The sequence below is a fragment of the Talpa occidentalis genome, unplaced genomic scaffold, assembly GCF_014898055.3.
Source record: "Talpa occidentalis isolate TD23 unplaced genomic scaffold, MPIMG_talOcc4v2.1 talOcc4.15, whole genome shotgun sequence".
NCBI classification, from domain to species: Eukaryota; Metazoa; Chordata; class Mammalia; order Eulipotyphla; family Talpidae; genus Talpa; species Talpa occidentalis.
In genome coordinates, this window is record NW_023601543.1 from 14,579,674 (window position 1) to 14,600,054 (window position 20,381).

Here is a 20,381-nt window from a genome sequence, read left to right on the forward strand (position 1 = left end):
CATGACTTCACGCGGCTGTAAAATCCCAGGGCCCTGAAACATGGGATGAAAACATCTGGTCAGACACCCCTACCCAGCCATCAGTTTGCAGAAGGGGCCACTCTTCCCTAAGTAAGAGCCAGCATGTTTGTGCTAGATCCTGGAGAGGCTTCTGCCCCCACAAAACAATCAGTGACCCCTCTAAGGAGCTGGTCCAGCCCCTCTCCTGCTACTAAGCTAATAACTAGAGTGACATCCCAGCATGACCTTGCTGGGGAAGTGCTGAGCCTAAAAAGAAGCATTCACCAAAGAGCTGGTAATAGAAGGGGAATAGACTTACTGTCATAATCATTTTGCTCTTAACATACAAATGTCAATTCATTATTTGAATGAAACTAACATAATGCTGTATGTCAATTACAAAAATTCTAAAGGATAGAGTTATGGCTTCTATCCTATCTTTGCACCTGTGGTCATATGGAGGTTCCCATGTGACCAGTTGAAGAAGCAGCTTAACCTTGGTTTACAAATGAGTCAGTTCCATATGTGGGTGCTAAGTGAAGATGGGTGGAATCTGCATTACACCCATGTTCATGGGTGAAGGAAAATCTTTCCAATGGGTGGAACCCCAAACAGTGTACTTGGTCATCCACTTGGTGTGGAATAGGCTGGAAGAGAAGAAATCCTATATGGGAGCATTTTCTCAAGATATAGGATTTAACCCTTTGGTCACAGCAAGTGAGATACTGAGGTGGCTCTTTGAGGTTAAGAGAACATGATGGCCAACACTGAGCAAAGTAGAAATGCCTCCTTTCTAAAGATCAGACCTACATCATAGTCTGAGAGCTTCCACGTATTCCTCCATCTCCCTTCCTGTTTCCCTTCCTAGGCATTTCCCCTCAAAAAATAAAAAAAATTCTCTGTGCATGTAACCAGGACCCAAACTAACACATTGGGCAAGCTAACTCAGTGCGCTATTAAAGCTCGGGTCCTCAGTTTTGCAGTCAGAAACACACGTTTAATAATTCAGCGGGAATAGTGAGGTCTTGTGAGCTAGTTCCTACTAAATGCAGAAGGGACTGGTTGATAAAATAAAGACAGGACTCAAAATGAGCAAGAACTGCCAAGCAGACCAGATGGATATGCAATGGAGCTGACAAAATGTTCCCATCTCAGCAAGAGCAGCTACTTGAAAAGCAGACGAAGCCCAGAAGTAGGCTGGTATGTCTGGAACATGAGAGGGAGCTGCTTAGTCAAAAGGTAGAATCAACCCAAATGTCCACCTACTGAGGAATTACGTAAACATACAATGGGATATTTTATAGTCATAAAAAATGAAATACTGATCCCCTGCAACATGATGAACCTCAAAAACAGGCTGCTAAGTGAAACAAACCAGACACAAAAGGCTATAAATCATATGATTTACTTAACTTATATAAAATGTCCAGAACAGTCAAATCCATAGAAAAGGGAAGCAGATTGGTTGTCGCCCAGAGAAGGAAAGGGTGTCATGTGGGGCTATTACAAGGTCTTAGGACTGGGAGGTGGTGGTTTTCAACACCGTGAACGTCCCCTTTAAATGGTTTATGTTAGGTGAATTTCACCTTCATACAAATAAATAAATAAATAAATCGCAAGGGGAAAATACAGGGACATGTACCAACCAATACAACAGAAAACAAAGATGTTTAAAATTTCATCAAAAGGTGAGCGTTGGAGCAAGGGTGTGGACTAATGTTAAGAATCATTATCACATTCACATCAAGCAGTGTGAATCCATGAAGTCACATTGTCCTGCTTCTCAGTTCTACCTTCAAACAGGAAAGGTCAACTCAAGAATTCTAAGCATCTAGCACAAAGACTAGAATTCGAGAATTGCCTAGGATTTTCCCCTTTCCTGCCCATTTTATCGTAAGTTGGGGTCTATAGGCTCAAAGGTCCTCTTATGAACCCAGATTTAGGACACATACTCTGATGGCACCAACTGTATTCCCAGGGACCTTGGATTATACTAAAAAAATTACAGGACCTCTGGCTGTTGAAACCGCAGCTATCTCAACAACTCCGATCTCTCGGAATTAAAAGAATTCAACCTCAAAGGCTGTACATATAAAAAAATAAAAACAGAACTAAACTTGTTTGCAATTTAGAAACAGTTCACTTCCAGTTCTACAGGCAGCAGAACAGGCTGCAACTTCAGTGATGCCTGCGATCTCGGTCACGGTCACGGTTGTGGTGGTCACGGTCGTGGTGGTCACGGTCGTGGAGGTCGCGGTCGTCGCGGTCGCGGTGGTCACGGTCGTGGCGGTCACGGTCGTGGCGGTCACGGTCATGGTCGTGGTGGTCACGGCCACGGTCGCGGTCACGGTGGTGGTGGTCGCGGTCGCGGTTCCGGTGGTCACGGTCACAATCGCGGTGGTCGCGGTCGCGGTGGTCACGGTCGCTGGGGTGAGAGGGCTCCCGCTCCCGGGAGCGCCGGGCCCCCTTATACCTGTGGGACTTATCGGGGCTCCTACTCCTACTTCTATGGCTCCGGCCCTCAGAACGCCCATCCTGCCGCCCGTCGTGCCGCCCGGAATGTGTGTCTAAGCTTCTACCTCTGTGCCTATCCCTGTTCTTCTCCTCTCTGTCCTCCCTCCTACTTGAGGACTTGTGTTCCTGCTTGGGCTTCTCCTTCTTCAGCGGCCTGTCTCGGTCCTCTGCCCCACTGCGACTCGCCCTGACTTCAGGGGAGCTGGGGTACTGCTTCTGCTCCTCCCTGGACTCTGACCTCTGCCCCTTCTCTGAGCTCTTACTCCCGTTCTTTTTAGAGCCAGACTCATCCTTTTCGGCTTTCCTCTTGCTGCTGGGCAGGGAGGAGGCTGGCTGCTCTTCCTGGGCCTCACGGGCAGGCTTCTCTTTGTCTTTCTTCTTTTTCTTTCTTTCCTTTTTGTCTGGAGAGAAAGGGGAGGGGGCAATAAGAAAAGGGAAATAGCTGCACCCACAAGTTTCTTTCTTCTCTAAACACATGCAACACTAGCCTCACACTTCAAAAGCGTTCATACCTTAGGAGGCAGAGGACACACACAAGACCAGCATCCTTGGTGGCAGCGTGCAGTCTTCCTGCGCCTCCGAGAAGTCAACGTTTGCCTCCCTAGATACATCAATTCCCACCCTTAATCTACGTAAGGCAATTCCCGCCCTTAATCACCTCTTTAAAGACCCTGTCTCCAAATAGTCACTTTCTGAGATATTGGGGGTAGGACTTCAACATAACTATTTGGGGGACACAACTCAGCCCACAACACTTAGCCTTCGGCTGATACCTCCCCTCCCCCAATTACAGTATCATCCCCACACTTCTCTTCTCCATTGAAAAACTGATCACTAACTCCTAATAATGTCAGGAAGAGCAACAAAGACTACCCAGAATCTTGCCTTGGGTCTTAACACTACCTTTTTTGTGTTTTTTTATGGGTTTGTCATCTTCAGAGTTCTCAGATGAACTTTCTGAGGGGATGGGAACCCCACAGCCCTTCGCCTGGAGTTGTCTGGTCACCTCATCCATTTCTTCTGAGTCCTTAGGAGGCCGATAGTTAGACACATGATCCACTCGGATAGTTCTGCCTTTGATCTAAGACAGAAAGGCAATGCTTCAGCAAAGACAGCCCACCTGTCAAACTATTTGGACCCAGCTGCAGAAAGCCCCATTTTTGAACCACACCCATGATCTTCCTAATTCTATTTCTGGGAGAAGCTCTAAAGCAGGCCTGCCCAACTGCTGTGTCATAGCACATATACCTACAGATGAATGTGCTGGGCCCTCAGGACAGCCAGGTGGACCTGGGGCAGCCAGAGCCCCAGGGGCAGCAGCTGACCTGGTGTTCCATACAAATATCTTCATATGCTAAGTCCTTTTTCACAGAGTGAAAAAAGCTGGCAAGTACAGCCCCAAAGCAAAAACAGCAGGGAAAATAACAAGAGTTTACATGCACAGGGCCCCCCTGGTGGCACAAAGGGTTAAGACACAACCTATGAACCTGTCTGCAGCCACTAAAGCGTTCAATCTCTGGCCAGGGAGAAACCCACATGGCACCGCAGACCTCTCCTGTCTCGCCCACTGCTCCCCTCAACAGTGTATTTCACTTAGTCTGCTTGTTCTGCTCCCACTCTGTCTCTGGTGAATCCTCTCACCTTCCACACCTCTGGCCTGTACTCCAGTTCTTACATGAATAAATAAATCTTAAAAAAAAAGAATTTACATGTACAATGAATTACCTTCAATCTGTAATGTTAATCTATAGTGAAACAACCCATGGGAAAGCCTGGCATCTAGAAGCAATTCCTGAAATTGAGCACAATGCCACAGCTGCTTTCTTGACACAGCAATTAGGGTGAAGCCAAAACAGACCAATAGTTGGGAGTGGGGAAAGAATTTAGAAAAGCTCCTTTTCTGAAGCCTGCCCACCTAGCTCTACCCCAGCACACTGCCAATGGCTCACACTGACACTTCTGCTGTGAATCACAAATCTCTGGGTACACAACAACTAAAACTGTTATCACTCACTTAAAGACTCTGTCATCCATTCTACTCTCCATTTCAAAACATTTCTGAAGACCTTCCTTTTGCAGTGACTCCCTTTGACTATTGACTACCTTAAACACCCAGCTAGCAACTTGCTCCACCCTGACCTATAGATTCCAGCTGTTCCATACTGGTGTATCAGGGACAAATTCTCTAAGTCAAGTCACTCCCAACCAGTGACAATGCTTGTTCAACTGCAGTGCTTGTCCTAAATGAGTGCAGGGACCATGTGGAGCAAATATAAACCTGACTTGCCCCATCCCCTTCTCTGAGTTCAGGGTCTCACATAAAAGGGTGGGGGGAAAGGGAACAGAGGGAAAACTTCAGAATGAGTGACTTTTGTAGCCTTTGTTATCAGAATATAAATGGAGAATTTCCATGCCCACTATATAGGTCAGTGGAGCCATATAACAGACACATGGCTATGTCCTAGGTCATGACACCATATGGAGCCCCCAATCGCTACATAGACCTGCATGGAGGAGCAGGTTTTTTGCAAGTCTCTTTGTTCTCCAAAACACCAGAGAGGAGAGTGGAGGGCGATGAGACAAAGGCGAGAAACAGAGGGATGACTATGGGGGACAAAAACAACAGATGCAGAAAAGAAACAAATGCTGGCAGGGTCATAAGGCAATGAAATTATTTCCTGGGGTAGTTTCCTGGCCAATGTGTTCCCACACCGCTGCAACTGATGCCCCACACCCAACTGACCAGAATTGTCCTTGAGCCTTGGGGATCAGAGAGAAAATGAAACAAAACCCCTGCACACAGAAACATCTAGCCAAATCCTGCTTAAGAAGGAAACTCACCTTGATCCCATTAAAATTATCAACGGCCAGAACTGTGCTCCTCTGGTCTTCATAGCAAAGGAAACCGAATCCTTTGGATTTCCCAGTCTTCTTATCCCGCACCAGATTAATGTTAACAACCTCCCCATATCTGTTTATTTTACAAAAGAAAGACAGTATTGATTTAGAATGCAAAAACTTTCAGACTGGATGGTAAAATAAATTCAAATAATGAGGTCTGTACAGGAGACAAATCTAACAAAGGATGACATAGAAAAGTTAAAAATACAAAGTCAGACAGGGATAGAGCAAGAAAGTAAAACAAAATTAGGGGGAAAAAAACACAGTGGCATACTATTTAGAACATAACTAAAATGAGAAGAATATATACCAAAACTTAGTGGGATGTGGTTAAAGACATACTCAGGAAAATCTGCAACCTCAAAGAATTTTATATTTAAAAAAGAAATAATGAATATAAAGGGAAGCAAATCTAAGGAAAACAGATGGGAGTTAAAGATAAAATCAGAAATTAACTTCTATCTCAGATAAAGTTAAAATTTCATAAAATAAAAAGTCATAAAAATAAAAAAGGAATTGATGGCTACATTATAACATGATCATACAAATACACCTGGAATCTAGCATCTTAATAAAAATACTGGAGAAGATTTAACTAAGGTCAGGAACTATTAACACTACCTGATATTGTATAGGTACTGGCAGTACAATTATGAGAAAAGAACTACAAGTATGGCCGATGGGATGGCCCAACCATCCCCTGCCTGGCAATTCTCTTCCAGGATATGCTGCCTGTATTTGCTCTCCGAACCCCTCTGCCTGTTCCTGTGTCCAACTTCTCTGCAATCAACCTCCGCCCATGAAGGCTACGCAGCCCAGGAACCGTGGCCCTCTGCTTTTGTGAGCTGCTGAGGTCCTCTTGCCCCATGGAGTAACCACTCTGCAGTTCTAGGGTTGTGCATAGCCCCTCCTCTCCTACCAGCTGCCCCTGCCGGCGTGAGCTTCCAAGACCCTCTCCCACCTGGCACTGTTGCCATCATCTCATAGGAGAATGAAGAATATAAGATTTTCCTATCCATCCTTCCTCTTCATCTGTGAGTCTCCGCCTCTAGGTGAAAAAACTATCTCTGCTCACTAACCTTATACTCATCCAGAAACAAAGAAAGTCTTGCAGCACTGGTGGATAGTGGTGAGCATGGCTGCCTTCCAAAGAGCACAAACTGCTATCTAAACTTTATCGTTTTTTAATTCTTCTGTGTTTTTTCCTAATCCTACAATGCTATACATGTGTGTGTTCAGAAGGGCTCTGTGATCATGGGTTACCCTAGATCGTAGGAGTCCAAAGAGAAAAGGCAACACAGTACTCTCCTGAGAGTTCTAATCAGTTCCAGTGTAAGTCCAGGCTCAACAGGCCACAGTAGAAAAGCAATAAAAACAGACCAGAATTCCCAAGACAACCTCCTAAGTCATCCAACTTCTAGGATTTTCTACATTGGGAGAGCTCTAGAGCTATGTCCTGGAATGGAGCTAGACTGAAGCAGGAGCTTTTACCCTCCCCATACAAGGATGCTTGTCCGCCTAGAATTAAAATCAATGGTTTTTGTGATGCCACATAATTTCTGAAAATGGCAAACTATTTAGAAGGCTCAGAAGACAGGAAATGAAATGGGGGACTTACTGTGAGAATACACAGATAATGTCCCCTTCAGTCAGTTCATAAGGAAGTCCTCCTAGAAGAGAAAAATCACATTTTAGCTTAACATTTACCAAGGCTGGTCTTCATAGAACTTGAAATCTCATGTGATGATAGAAGGACATATAAAGTATAGCAGTAGTATAGAAAGACAAATGATTAATTTGATTGGAAAGTGGTGGTTACCACTAACCAAACTGATCCTTCTCACACCCAAAATCTTATGGGCAAAACAGTTTCCTGGACAAAACTGCACTTCCACAAATATATCTTGAATTCATCTGCTCTTTACCCACATATCAAAACTGAGATACAAAATCAGTTTAAATATGCAAATATTAATCCTACTTCACAGAGACCAAGGAGTCTTTTTTTTTTTTTTAAGATTTATTTATTTATACAAGCACTGGGTACAGTCAGAAGCACGGGAGGGTGAGTGAATTCACCAGAGCCAGAGCAGGGAACAGAACAGGCAGACTGACGAAGTACACTGCTGAGGGGAGCAGCGGGCTTGGCAGGAGAGGTCTGCGCGCCATGTGGGACCCTCGCAGGTGAACCGGCGCTGCACAGGCTGCGGGCAGCCTCGCAGCCCAGCACTCAACCCCTGCGCCACAGGGGAGGCCCGAGACTAAGGATTCTAAAGACAACTGTAAAGCATTTTATAAGAAATAAATTCCCCACACATATGTCCTTCCTTATCTGTAATATGGGGATATTAGTATTTGCCTCACAGGACTGTCATTAATATTAAATAAAACTATGCATATAAAGTGCTTTGCAGTGTCTGGTATGATGGCCTCTTTAAACAGTCACGTGACTGGATATTTCACAAAGTGACTACAGAGATAGTAAAGTGGCCAGAAAGAAGACAGGAGCTAATGAGATGAGGAGAATGAATTCTGAGGGGAGGGAAAAGAGTGTGGTAGTCAGTAGTAATATAGACTAGTGTCTGAGACCATGAATCCTGTATTTCCATAGTTCTGGCTGTTTTCACTTACTAGCTCTGTGACCTTAAGGAAATCCAGTAACTTCTCCGCACCTCCCTTTCCCAGTCTCATAATGGATAAAGGGAGGGAAAGGGCATGATGACGGTCTCTGAGAAACCAAGTGGCAAGATTCTTAGCACCGTTAATGGCAGACATTAACTATCAGGAACGCTGATTTGACAGGGAGAGCAAACTAGAAATGATGGAGAAACAGAATATGGACAATGATTTTCGCAAGACAGCAAAAGGATTTGAAAGGGCGTGAAGAAAGTGGGGGAGAGAACGGGCAGGGACGCTGAAATGTCAGGAAGCAGGCCAGGGGAGGAGCTGAGGGGAGCTGAGGGGCCCTGAGGAAGACATTTATGTGGACCTCACCCAGGAAGATCCAAGCGCTGTCCTTGTACTCAGAGTGCCAGGACACCTTTTCCGCCACCCCAAGCTGTACTTCTCGCTCATTCAGCTCGTTGATCAACTTCACCTTAGTTAAAGGGCTGCACAGGGGGCGCAAAAGGGTATAAGTAAGTGCCGATCGGCCAGAGGTCGGGAAGCGCAAAGCTACGGTACTGGTTTCCTAGTCTCCGCGCGGCTCCCGCCCTCGGCCCGCAGACGCTCTACCACCCCAGCTCTGGTGGGCCACTCCCGGCGGTCCGCCCTTGGTTCCACAGAGAAGCTGAGGCCTTACTTCATTTTTCTCCAGTTCGCGCTCAACACCGAGGAATCAACTTCCGGGTGAAGCTGCGCGCGCACACGCTCAGCTGCGGCGCCGTGCGCCTTTGGCAGTCAGCGGAGTTCACGCAGCGCCGGAAGCGATCCCGCGCGTCGGAGCTTGGCGCCTGCGCACTAGCGCCACAAGCGGCTTTCCGCGCTAGGTAGGTCTCGTTCGAGTGCAGAGGTTTCTGCAACCGGTCTGTTTTTCCTTCTGTGAAATGAAGCAAGGGTATGAGCCTGGTCTGATACGGAATTCCCAGCTCCAGGAATAGGTCTGGCACTACTTGGGTCAGCTATATATGTTTACTGAATGAAGTCAGGGGAAAGAAGTACTAAAAAAAGCACCCTTCGCTCCCGGGGCGAAGCCCCACTCTCCCCCCCCCCCCCCCCCCCGCCTTCGAAACATGTCTGATTGAGAGTTACAGAAGGAAAGTGAAGATACGTGAAAGGGAAAATCCTTTGTTATCCTTTAAATCCCATTGCATAGTCTGCTGGTTGGTTTGACTCTCGGCTGAACTGAATACCCAGATCTGTGGGACATCTACTACACTCACCCTTCTCCTTCTCAAGGGGGAGGCAGAAACTAATATTGTTAAATAAATAGCTAACCGTTGGGCAGATAATGTACTAAACAGTACTAGATTATATGCTAAATAATTTGCGTGTATTGGCTATCCAGCTTCACAATGACCCATGTAGTAGATACAATTTCGTAGAGGAATAAACAGATTCGAAGGACTTCGTTAGCTTGAAAGGTATTCAGACCCTGCTGATTTCATCGGTTCTCTTTGAGCTTCCATAGTTGCCCTGTACAACTAGCCTGTAGACAGGAGTATACCGTTGGGTTCTCTGCTGGCAAGGAGCTAATAATATTGAGACAAGATGATGATGATGATATTATTATTATATTTCTACAATATAATATTACAATATCATTACAATCGGGTTATTAATAGGGTTAGAATGGATACATTCCACTCCAGGAATACTCAGGAACCAGAAGAAGAGTTGGTTGCATATAATAGGTGATATAAGCTATATTAAAGATTTGCTTTCTCTTGCATGTGTTCACATCAATAACTGATATTATAAGCATGAAGATCCACACCTGTGTAGTTCTCTGTGTAGGCCTAGCTCAGGATCCCAGAAATGAGGCCCTTCATAAGAGCATTTTGATGATGATGGTGATGAGGAATGTACCCAAAAGTGGCTCACCAGGACTCAATGTTCTGCCAAGAAATAAAACGCGCTGCCCACCAATGATAGTTTCTCTTCCTTCACTCTGTGCCCCGCCCCCACCTCACCCCAGCTACTCATTAACTTTGTAAAATTATCTTGGCAGTGAAAACTAAACAGTGACAGATTGTATACAGGTTTTATCTGCTCCTAGAAATCTTAGGTTGCTTAGTTGTAGGGTTGAAGTAGCCACTGCAAAGTGGTAAACTATCATGCAACATTCGTTATCTGGCTGGCTTCTTCAGGTGACTACGAAATGAGAGAGTTGGGGTATATCTAGGCCTTAGTCATCAAAATTCAGAAAGAAGCTGGAGCAAAAGAGGAGACTAAAACCAACTAAATGGAAGGACAATTTAACTTGAGAACATGAGAAGATGACTAGTATATAGCTGGTGGGTTCAGCAGAGATATATTCTGAAGCTGGAAGAGCTGAAAACCATCCCAGGTTTGCCCAGGACATCTCCACAGATGTGCTTGGAATTGGTTGGTAAGATGCTGCCTAGAGATTTACATAAGTCTGAGTGGGAAAGGCATAGGGATTCAAAGGATCATCTGAACTTAACGTCTGAGAGGAGGACCAAGGTTTGCTGTCCAATGTAGCTGTTAGTGATCTCCACCAGTAACATACACTTAGCACACAATGTATGCAGAACTCAGTTCTAGGTTCTCTGGGCAATGCTAAGGAAGCTGGTGGCCGTCTGCACATTTAAGGAAAGACCAGACAGTTTGTCTAGCCAACATTATCTCTCCACTTCTCACCACCATACCACATCCAAAATCAGCTTTACCTCCTGACGTCCCTATTCAAAGTTAACACTGTTTTCCTGGCTGCCCAGATTCAAAAACTGGGTGGAATATTCTTGTCTTCCCCAGTCCTCACCCAAAGATATGTAGCCAGTCACCAAGTCCTAATAATTGTGTCATTGCAGTGTCTATAAAATGCATCTTGTCCAGTCGGTCCTTTCCTAGTCATTAGCACATGCTTCCTAGCTCTTCTGTACTTTCATATCTGCCCCAGCACCCATTTGGCAGTTTTTCTCCCACTGTTCCCCAATATGAAGGCACAATTTCAGCGAAGCTCCATTTCTATCCATTTCATCTAGGACCCCTTTTATTATCCAACTTTGATACTCTTGGACCACTCTTCTCTCTCTGATTGAAACCTTCCCAAGCTCTGAACTCCCATCAAGGGATCTCTCATGTAAGAAACTTCCTGACCTCATCAGTCCACAGTGATAGTTCCCACTTCTGAACCCTTTTTTTTTTTTTTTTGCACATTCATTCCCTATTGATGTTAAAACAAATTTGCAGATTTAGTGGCTTAAAACAACACAAATGTATTATCTCACAGTTCTCAAGATCAGAAGTTTAAGGCCAGATTCACTGGACTGAAGCTAACGAGTCAGCAGGCCTGGTTCCTTTGGGATCCTCTGGAGAGAATCCATTTCCTTGCCTTTCCCAGCTTCCTGAGGCCTCTTGCCATCTTTGACTTTGAACCCCTTCTTTGCTTCATTCCAATCTCTTGCTTCCATTGTCACATCCCCTAATACTGCTCACTCTGATCCCCTGCCTCCCTCTTGTAAAGGACTCGTGATTGTAACAATGGACCCACTTGGAAAATCCAGAATAATTTTCCCACCCCAAGAGCCTTAATTATACCTCCAAAGTCCCTTTTGTCATGTAAGGCAACACATTCATTATTTCAGGGATTAGGACATGGACATCTTTGAGGTAACATTATTCACCCTACCATAGCCAGTTCCACAACATGGAATTGCAAAAAAGCCCTTGGACCAGCAGTGAGAACTGGATTCCAATCCCAGCTCTGCCACTCCTTCCTAGTTGGGTAGCACTGTACAGGCCCCTTCAGCTCTCCAAGACTAAGTTTCTTCACTTGGAAATTGGTGGAAACAATGTCCCTGGCCCACCACCTCTAGGGGCGTCACAAGGAGGCAGGCAAGCACAACCCCAGCTCCTGAGGCCAGCTGCTAAGCGACTGAAATCAGCCTCCTAATGGATGTGCCAAAGAAGTGCTGTCAGGTTGGTAACAGGCAGCCAGCCACCACTCCACAGACGTTCTGCTCCCCTGTGGGGAGGCATCTGCCAAAGACCCTCTCAGACTGTCAAAACATCCTGAAAATAATATTTGCCTTCAAATCTGCAACTTGCTCTCCGCTCACTTAAAACACTAACCTTTCCCATTTGTGCTCTCACCTGAACTGAGTAAATAAGCTTCTAACAGCTCTTCTGCCCACCCCTCTCTCCTTGGTATCTAAGATGGACAAAGCAAAAGGTCACTTCTAATGGACCTAAGCAAACGGAGATACCACCCGAAGCAGGAGCGACCAACCCAGCTGCTCTCCCCAGGCTCTCTCGCCTGACTCAGCAACACTGCTGCTCCATGGCTTAGCCCAGACAAGTCCTAACCCTGGAAAATGGAAAATTCCACAAACCATTAGAGCAGACACCTTCCAGAAAGCAGCCTCCCTCCTTGTCTCTTATCCCAGAGGTAGCTCAGGTCTGCAGGCTCAAGTAAAGCAGGCACAGGGCAGGAAGAACATGAGAGACTGTGATGATGTCTCACGGGTGACTTGGTGGTGGGAATTTTACGGGGACTATACCTGAGAGGAGAAATCAGACATTGTACAAAAATGAACAATGATGTAAAATATATATATAAATAATTTTTTTTTTTAAAAAAAGCAAGGCAATAGCCGCTCCTCACAACCAGAGACATGCCCGGGCATGATGCAGAACAAGGTTTCAATGCACATGTTCCGCAGACAGCAGCATTACACCAGGGACAGAGCTCTGTTCTGAGATGAATGATAGCTATTCATTCTCTGCTTTGTTTTTCCTGCCCTTCTGACTCCTCAGCAAAGTGAGCTTTAAGGGAAATGAATAGGAGAATGGCACACCATATTTGAGAGAATTAGAATCAGAGGTGCCCGGAAGCAAAAAGTAAGAACTAGTCTGAATATGTGCTAACTCCCCTGAAATTCGGCTGGGCCCTGAACTAGCTGGCATGCCCTCATGTCCCACTTCAACTGATTATGATCATCTTGCTTGACTAAAAGCAGTTATAGGACCTCCCTCGTGGCCTAAGGGTTAAGTCTCAGCACTATCACTGCTATGCCCTGAGTTTGATCCCCAGCCAGGGAACTAACCCACATATGGCTCAGCAAACCTCTCCTGTCTCACCTGCTGCTCCCCTCAGCAGTGTATTTCAGAAAATCCACCTATTCTGCTCCCTACTCCATCTCTGGTGAATCCTCTCAGCCTCCACACCCAGTTCTTCTATGAAAAAAAAAAAAAAGCAGTCATAATAGTAACTAAGTTAGGTTAAAACACTAACCTTTCCAATTTGTGCCCTCACCTGAAATGAGTAAATAACCTGTTAGAAGCTTAGTGTTAGAATTTAGGTTAGTGTTAGAATTTCTTATTAAGCAAATTATAAATCAACCTGAGTTATTAAGCTAGTACTACAGGCTTAGGAAGAAAAGAAGTGGAAATTTAATATCAAACTATAGAGGAAGGAGAAGTGTGATTATAGTCAGTGATATCTCCTGTCAGACAGGAGACCCGCCCCGGTCCCTCCCAACAGAGTTCTCAAACCTCAGTGCAGGCAGAGAGCCTGGTGTGACAGTGTGCACGGGTACTTGACAGTTGTCTAGTGACTTGCTTGTTGCAGGGGGAGGGACCAGCTTTGGGCCCAGGGGGAGGTCTGCCCAGGGATTGCTGCCTTCAAAGCTGGAGAGGCAAGAGGCTGGGGAGTGAAAAAGACGGGATCCCCAGGGTGGCAAGCTGCCAGTCTGGACAGCCGGTGATGGCCAGAACGGTGCCACAGCTGTGAGCCCAGGGCTCCTTCAGCCTGGGAGAATTGGAGCTGGAGAGAGGCATGCCCTGGTGAGTGGGCATCCTGCCATTTCGAGACATGGAGTCATCTTTTCCATTTGGAGTGATGCTGGCTGTGCTGGCCTCCCTTATCATTGCTGCAAATGTACTAGTTGCTGTGGCCGTGCTCTTTTTGATACACAAGAATGATGGTGCTAGTCTCTGCTTCACCTTGAACCTGGCAGTGGCAGATACTTTGCTTGGAGTGGCCATCTCCGGCCTAGTCACAGACCAGCTCTCCAGCCCTGCTCGGCCCACGCAGAAGACCCTGTGCAGCCTCCGGATGGCCTTCGTCACTTCCTCTGCAGCTGCCTCAGTCCTCACGGTCATGCTGATTGCCTTTGACAGGTACCTTGCCATCAAGCAACCCCTGCGCTACCTGCAGATCATGAGTGGGCTCGTGGCTGGGGCCTGCATTGTGGGGCTGTGGTTGCTGTCTTACCTCATTGGCTTCCTCCCGCTGGGAGTCCCCATGTTCCAGCAAACCACCTACCAGGGGCCCTGCAGCTTCTTCGCAGTGTTTCACCCGCTGTATGTGCTGACCCTCTCCTGCGCTGGCTTCTTCCCAGCCCTGCTCCTCTTTGTCTTCTTCTACTGCGACATCCTCAAGATCGCCTCCGTGCACAGTCAGCAGATCCGAAAGATGGAACACGCAGGAGCCACGTCGAGAGCTTACCGGCCCCCTCGGAATCCCAGCGACTTCAAGGCCATTCGTACTGTGGCTGTTCTCATTGGGAGCTTCACTCTGTCCTGGACCCCATTCCTGATCACTGGCATTGTGCAGGTGGTCTGCCAGCAGTGCCACCTGTACCTGGTGCTGGAACGGTACCTGTGGCTGCTCGGTGTGGGCAACTCCCTGCTCAACCCACTCCTCTATGCCTACTGGCAGAAGGAGGTGCGGCAGCAGCTCTACCAGATGGCCCTGGGCGCCAAGAAAGCGCTCGCCTCACTTCTCCTTCTCCTCTCAGCCAGGGATGGTGGCCCAGAGGGCTCCAGGGAAAGCTCCTGTCACATCGCCACTCTCTCCCACTCACAGCTTGATAGCTAACACGGTAAGGGCGGTGAAGTTTCAAAGTGCCTTTTCCCACCCTGGCTCGCCCCAACTAGATCAGATGGAGCTAGGGGATTAAGAGCACTTGCTTCAGGCAATTGGCCAGCATCACCTCCAGCACCTCTCACTGCAGATTGAGAGTTAACGGAGGCAGGGTGCTGGCTTACTTCTGTGATCACTTTCCCCCATTTGCCATTCTCCAGTCCTCTCTGTTCTCCTTTTGCCACAAGCCTATTTCTCCTGTACAGGAAGACATACCTAAAGCAAAAAGTGACTCCTGAAAAGGCTCAAAAATAAAATCTTAGATTTGAATGCACTAGAGTAGTATTAATAGAAAGATAATACTTTCTTTCTATTGCAAGCCACATGTATCATTTCACATGTTCTAGCAGCCGCATTAAAGAGATTAAAAATATAAGAGAAAGTGTTCATCTTTAGCTCAATATAATCAAAATGTTACTTCAAAATGTAATCAGTATAAAAAATGATCACACCATTTTTTCATATCAAAAAGCTTCAAAAGCTGGTGTGTTTTACCCTTACAGAGCACCTTCCTTCAAACTAGCCAGATTTCAAATGCTCAGTAGCCACTTGTGGCCTTTGGCTGTGGGGACTGGTGCTGCACAGGAGAAATAAGGTTCTGTTCTTTTCAGCTGTTTACCACAGTGATTGCTTTGGTAAACTTAGGAGTCCTCTCCTTTCAGATGTAAATGAAGACATTATCTAGCGTGCCTGGAGGAAATGTAGGAACCCGAGTCAAGTTCTAAGCTTGTCTTTGCCCTCCCTCAGGGTGCTCAAAATAGTGTTCCTTTGGGAACTAGCCTATCTTGTCATTGTCTCTGCTGTTACTGCTCCCAATCCACCCTAACTGCGCTGTGCCTCTTCCCCTCGGCTGGCCTCCTATGTCACTTTGTAGCGACTTACTGGTAGCAATGCTGAAACACCAATTCTGAGACACTGGGAGGGAAGAATGAGGGAAAAGGGCTAGGGGGAAAGGTACCAAGCAGGCAATGTCAGGTTCACCACACTGGACCCACTTTGCTCTGTAGAGCGTGACCCTCTTCCATTGGCTCCCAGATTTGCATTTCTCTAAAAAACTTGTTCACATAAGAGGATGCGACCAAAATGGCTCAGGAGACCAGCTAAGAGCAGGCACCTCGTCCTGCTTTCTGCAGGCACAGAAAATGAGTTTGTTAGCAGCTGGTAATTATGCTCGGGGCCCCTCAGGCAACTGTGGCAGCAGAAATTCAAGAACAGAGAGAAGAAACCCAAGTGCCAAAATCAGCTTCCCTATAACCCTGCCCGCAATCTCCTGGCTGCCACCGTGGATTCCTAGCCTTGTCTCTGACAGCCCTAAACTAGATTATCTCCCCAGCCCGCTGCTGTGTAGACAACAAAAGAGGGCAACAGGAAACCAAACAGCCTGGGTTAATTTGTCTGGATTTTGGGACCCAAACAACTTTGGAAGGTTAACACCTCAGTATATCTAACATGATGGTCAAAAGATGTACTTAAGCTCACTGTGTGATGGCTAGTTCTAAGAGGCCTCAAAATTTTTCATTTAAATCTCAAACTATAATGTTCAGAATTTGGATAGCATCTGCCCATCCTTCTCTCGAAAAGATGACACCACACCACGGAAACCAAGGACTTTTAATTCCCTTTAGTCTTACATCAACTCCCACTTTCACCAGTTTTCAGAAGTTAATGATGATTCGTTTAAGTTTTGGTACTCTTGAAAATTCCCTCTCCCTCTTCTCACCCTTTGCCTTCAGCCCAAACAGCCTGTCTCTCTCTGATCTATCCTAATACTCACCAACCTTCCTTTGGCAGAGCTTCCTGCAGTTGCTCCGCTGACCACTCTGGCCCAAAGAACTGTGCTTGTTTTCACCCGTAAGAGGCTTTTTGTGCCTACAGCCGGAGGACTTTTTGACTCCTGAGTGGATGAAGGAACCCAGTATGCCTTGAAGTGCTGAGCACCCAGCAAGTACCAGTTATGCCCACACAATGGCACACTTTTGGACTGGGGTGTAAGTTGCTGGAAACTAGGTGAAACACAAAACATAACTGGATTTGGGCACAGACTTGAAAGCAATGCCCCCCTTGGTGGTGGTTCAAAGTTCATTTTCTGGCCTTGCTGTAAAGGAGAAAGGCTGGAGCAAAGGGGCAGCTGGGTGATGGATGTGTTACTCTGTTTGGTCGAGGAAAGCCTGCTACCACTGGAAGTCAGTATGTGCAGAGGAGAAATCACAGACTTCGAGAGCTGATAGATCAGTGTTCAAATTATGATTCAGTTGTTTAAATTCTCAAAGTAAAATTGGGGTAATTACACCCATGTCATAGGGTGACAGTGAGGATTAACTCAGGTAATGTGTGAAAATGCCCTAGTAAACTATAGCACATTGTTACTGCTCAGAAAATGTTAGTTCCCTTCCTTAAAAATTCTGAGGAAATACCCAGCTGCCCAGTTTAAGGAAGTCTGCCATATTTATAGATTTATGACCTTCAGCACAAGGACAACTAGCCTCCAAACTGTGAATATCTCAACACCTGAATTTGATCTTTGAAAATGAGTGATGAGAGATGACTTGGGTTGGAAAAGACAAACCATAAATCTCATACCTTAGCAGAATCAAGATAGAGCAGATATAAATAAGGCATATGTCGTATGCTTGGGTTTAAGAGTAACTATAATTAAGAATGCTATGGTTAATAAGCCACCAACAGCAGAGATAGAGAACGCTGTGTAAAAACCCTAATGACTTTCTTTGACGCAGCTCCTTCACAGATAAGACACGGCACTGGAGAGGAAACATTTAGATTTCACTCCCGCATTCAATGTTGTCTCCCAATGACTTGTGAAGAAGTCAGATCCTGTTCAGCAATTTCATCAAAATAGAAGATATTAAGACCTTACAGTATAGAAAGTAGGCTAATCGGTCCATTATAAATCAGACATTTAAAATGTCCATGAATTTGTGTATTTGAGAGCTGGCCAGTCAGTAGCCTGGGGATATCTTCTCCCTATATGGAGAAGTGTTCACTGGTTCAAATGGGAAATGAACTCGTGACTTGGATTTCACTCTTACTTGTTCAGTTACTGGCCAAACTGAATAGAGACCAGTGAAAAGAGCAGACACACGTGCTAGAGGACACACAGAGAACTAGATGGAACATGCGATCAACAGCTGGGCAACAGGTGCAGCAAAGGGACCCGAGTCCAGATCATAATCCCTGGCTACCCTCAACCAACTCTTATTCTGGAACTCCTTCAAACTGATGTCTGGAATCTAACAAATATTCATTTGTTATTTCTGCAGTTCTAAAAACTCAATGGCGATATCCATGAGTCAATTATTATTCAGTCATTCGTCAGCTACCTACCCCACAATGTGTATTGATAGCGAGGTGCTAAAATTGCTCCAGCTTTGCTGGGATTTCTTTTTTAAATATATATAGGTGTATATATGATGTTTATTATTCTTTTCTGATTATAAAAGCAATTTTTGTTCATTTTAGAAATTTTGAGACTATAAAGTCAGAATTACCCAGAATTGTACCATCCAGAGATGACCTCTGTTATTCTCCTTCTTCTGTTTTTGTAGTTATTGTACCTATTTTCTGTATGAAGTTTTCTTCAAAAAATGACTTGTAATGACCGAATGCTTTTTCAACATGAGTATAAAATATTTAACTATTTCCCTATAGTTGTACATTTATGTCATTTCCAATTTCTCACTATAAATGCCTTTGCGTATAAATCTTTCACACATCTCTGTTTAATTCTCCAAAGCAGTATTACTAAGTCAAGGAGCATTAAACATTTATAAGAATGGCAATCCATATTTTTGCTGGAATTTCTTGAAATGTGATGCTTCCCTACAATACTTGCTAAGAGAAGTCAGAAGCGATCCATCAATGAACGGACCAAACTGTTAAGAATGTCTCAAAGAAATAAAAGTGCATGGCTCCCTGAAAGCATAAACCATGCTGAGGGGGGTTAAATCAGCTATTTTCTATGAAAGAAAAACACATACAAAAAGGACATACAAAAGCTTTATGTCCTACAGCTACAGTTTATCTGCAAATTTAGAAATCTGGACTAATGCAATACAGCAGGTGAAGAATACCCCACACAGTATAATGCAGCTTCAACACAGCACAGTGTGATATCCAGATGTCAGTTTCACTGTTTTCACTCTTAAAAATTCTCCGAGGTAGTTGCTTTGTGAAATATCGTAAAATGCAGGTAGGCATAAGAATATAGTACGTTCACATGGAACCAGGAACCTGGTCTTAATGCAATGAAGTCTTGAAGTCCTAGCCTTACAACCTTGCTGAAAGGGAAAGATGTGCTCCACTTAAAGGATCAACTGTGGCAGGGTAAAGTGCATGAGAGCTGAACATGCTACCCCCAGCCATATGGTCACTGCATTTATAAGCTGTTGGGACGATAATCAGCCACTGCACCCAAAGAGCCCTCTCATGACAGTCCTGGAAACAATCAATGCAGCTGCTAAGGGTCTCCGAGTTCCTGTTTGTTTTCTTTCAAAATCCCTCCTATACAATGCGGCAGGCAGAATTCATTGGCTCCAGAAGATTCATTTCATATATATATATATATATATATATATATATATATATATATATATAAACCATGTAGCACCAAGAATCTGAGGGGGTCTCTTTGTTTAGGTTTGTTTTTATTTGGTATATGTTGCCCAACAATCCCATGACTGAATCATATTTCCTATTTACTATAATAAACCCAGATCTGTTCCAGGTCTGTCTCAATTGTGTTGACATTAAGGCATTAAAAAGCTGATAAAAACACTGAGATAACAGTGATAGGCCCAGTGAAATGCCATGTTGCCTTGCAAAATTGCTCGTTGTGCTTTTTAGCACTCAATATTTTTGCAGAGGTGTCCACTGAGCCATTCAATAAATGCCATGTCATTTCAGGGTGTTTTTTTTTTTAATGAGAAAACTAAACCAAAACAGTATATATGAATGACTAAGAGGCTATTTGCAATATGGAAAAGACTTCAGATTCCAAAATTCCAACCACTACTTGAAGATGACCAGGTCCCTTAGAAACCTTATGCAATGATGGGTTAAATTCCTTTTTATTAAATAAGTTACTAAATGAATGGAAGAGACAAGGATGCATGAAGAGTATTCTTAGTGAGCTACCTGCAGCGCAAAATGTAACTGAATTCAGATGTTAATACACTGAATGGAGAGAAGGAAAATCCTTTACTGTGTAACTTCAGGAATTAAAATTGAGAAATAGTCATTCTAATGGAGATACTTATTTTAAAAAATAAATTTTATCACTTGAACTTACTTGCAATATCCTAACTGGGCTAGGCTAACAAAAGCATTATCTCTTAAGTGCCATGCTTTTTAGTGACTAGAAAACATTTATAATCAGGTCCTTAATAGTTTAATCATTCCT

At 44.8% G+C, this 20,381-nt stretch overlaps 2 protein-coding genes across 2 annotated transcripts; one reads left to right on the forward strand and one right to left on the reverse strand.

Moving 5' to 3' along the window:
* Nucleotides 1-1,394: 1,394 nt before the first annotated feature.
* RBMX2 (RNA binding motif protein X-linked 2) lies at nucleotides 1,395-8,791 on the reverse strand. The gene is made up of 6 exons (XM_037511940.1): nucleotides 8,717-8,791; nucleotides 8,410-8,525; nucleotides 7,034-7,085; nucleotides 5,356-5,485; nucleotides 3,418-3,595; nucleotides 1,395-2,915 (listed from the first exon to the last, which is right to left on the reverse strand). The coding sequence occupies exons 1-6, from the start codon at nucleotides 8,719-8,721 to the stop codon at nucleotides 2,179-2,181; spliced, it is 1,218 nt and encodes a 405-aa protein (XP_037367837.1). The 5' UTR covers nucleotides 8,722-8,791; the 3' UTR covers nucleotides 1,395-2,178.
* Nucleotides 8,792-13,834: 5,043 nt separating this feature from the next.
* Nucleotides 13,835-15,006, forward strand: GPR119 (G protein-coupled receptor 119). Its single transcript, XM_037512892.1, has one exon. It carries the CDS (start codon nucleotides 13,913-13,915, stop codon nucleotides 14,918-14,920), a length of 1,008 nt encoding a protein of 335 aa, XP_037368789.1. The 5' UTR covers nucleotides 13,835-13,912; the 3' UTR covers nucleotides 14,921-15,006.
* Nucleotides 15,007-20,381: the final 5,375 nt, after the last annotated feature.

Coding starts and splice junctions, on each gene's coding strand:
- RBMX2 (XM_037511940.1), bottom strand. Junction 5,486..7,033: donor ATTATCTGTGTATTCTCACA/GTAAGTCCCCCA, acceptor TAAAATAAACAG/ATATGGGGAGGTTGTTAACA. Junction 3,596..5,355: donor ATAATTTTAATGGGATCAAG/GTGAGTTTCCTT, acceptor TTTCTGTCTTAG/ATCAAAGGCAGAACTATCCG.
- GPR119 (XM_037512892.1), top strand. CDS start 13,913: ATGGAGTCATCTTTTCCATTTGGAGTGATGCTGGCTGTGCTGGCCTCC.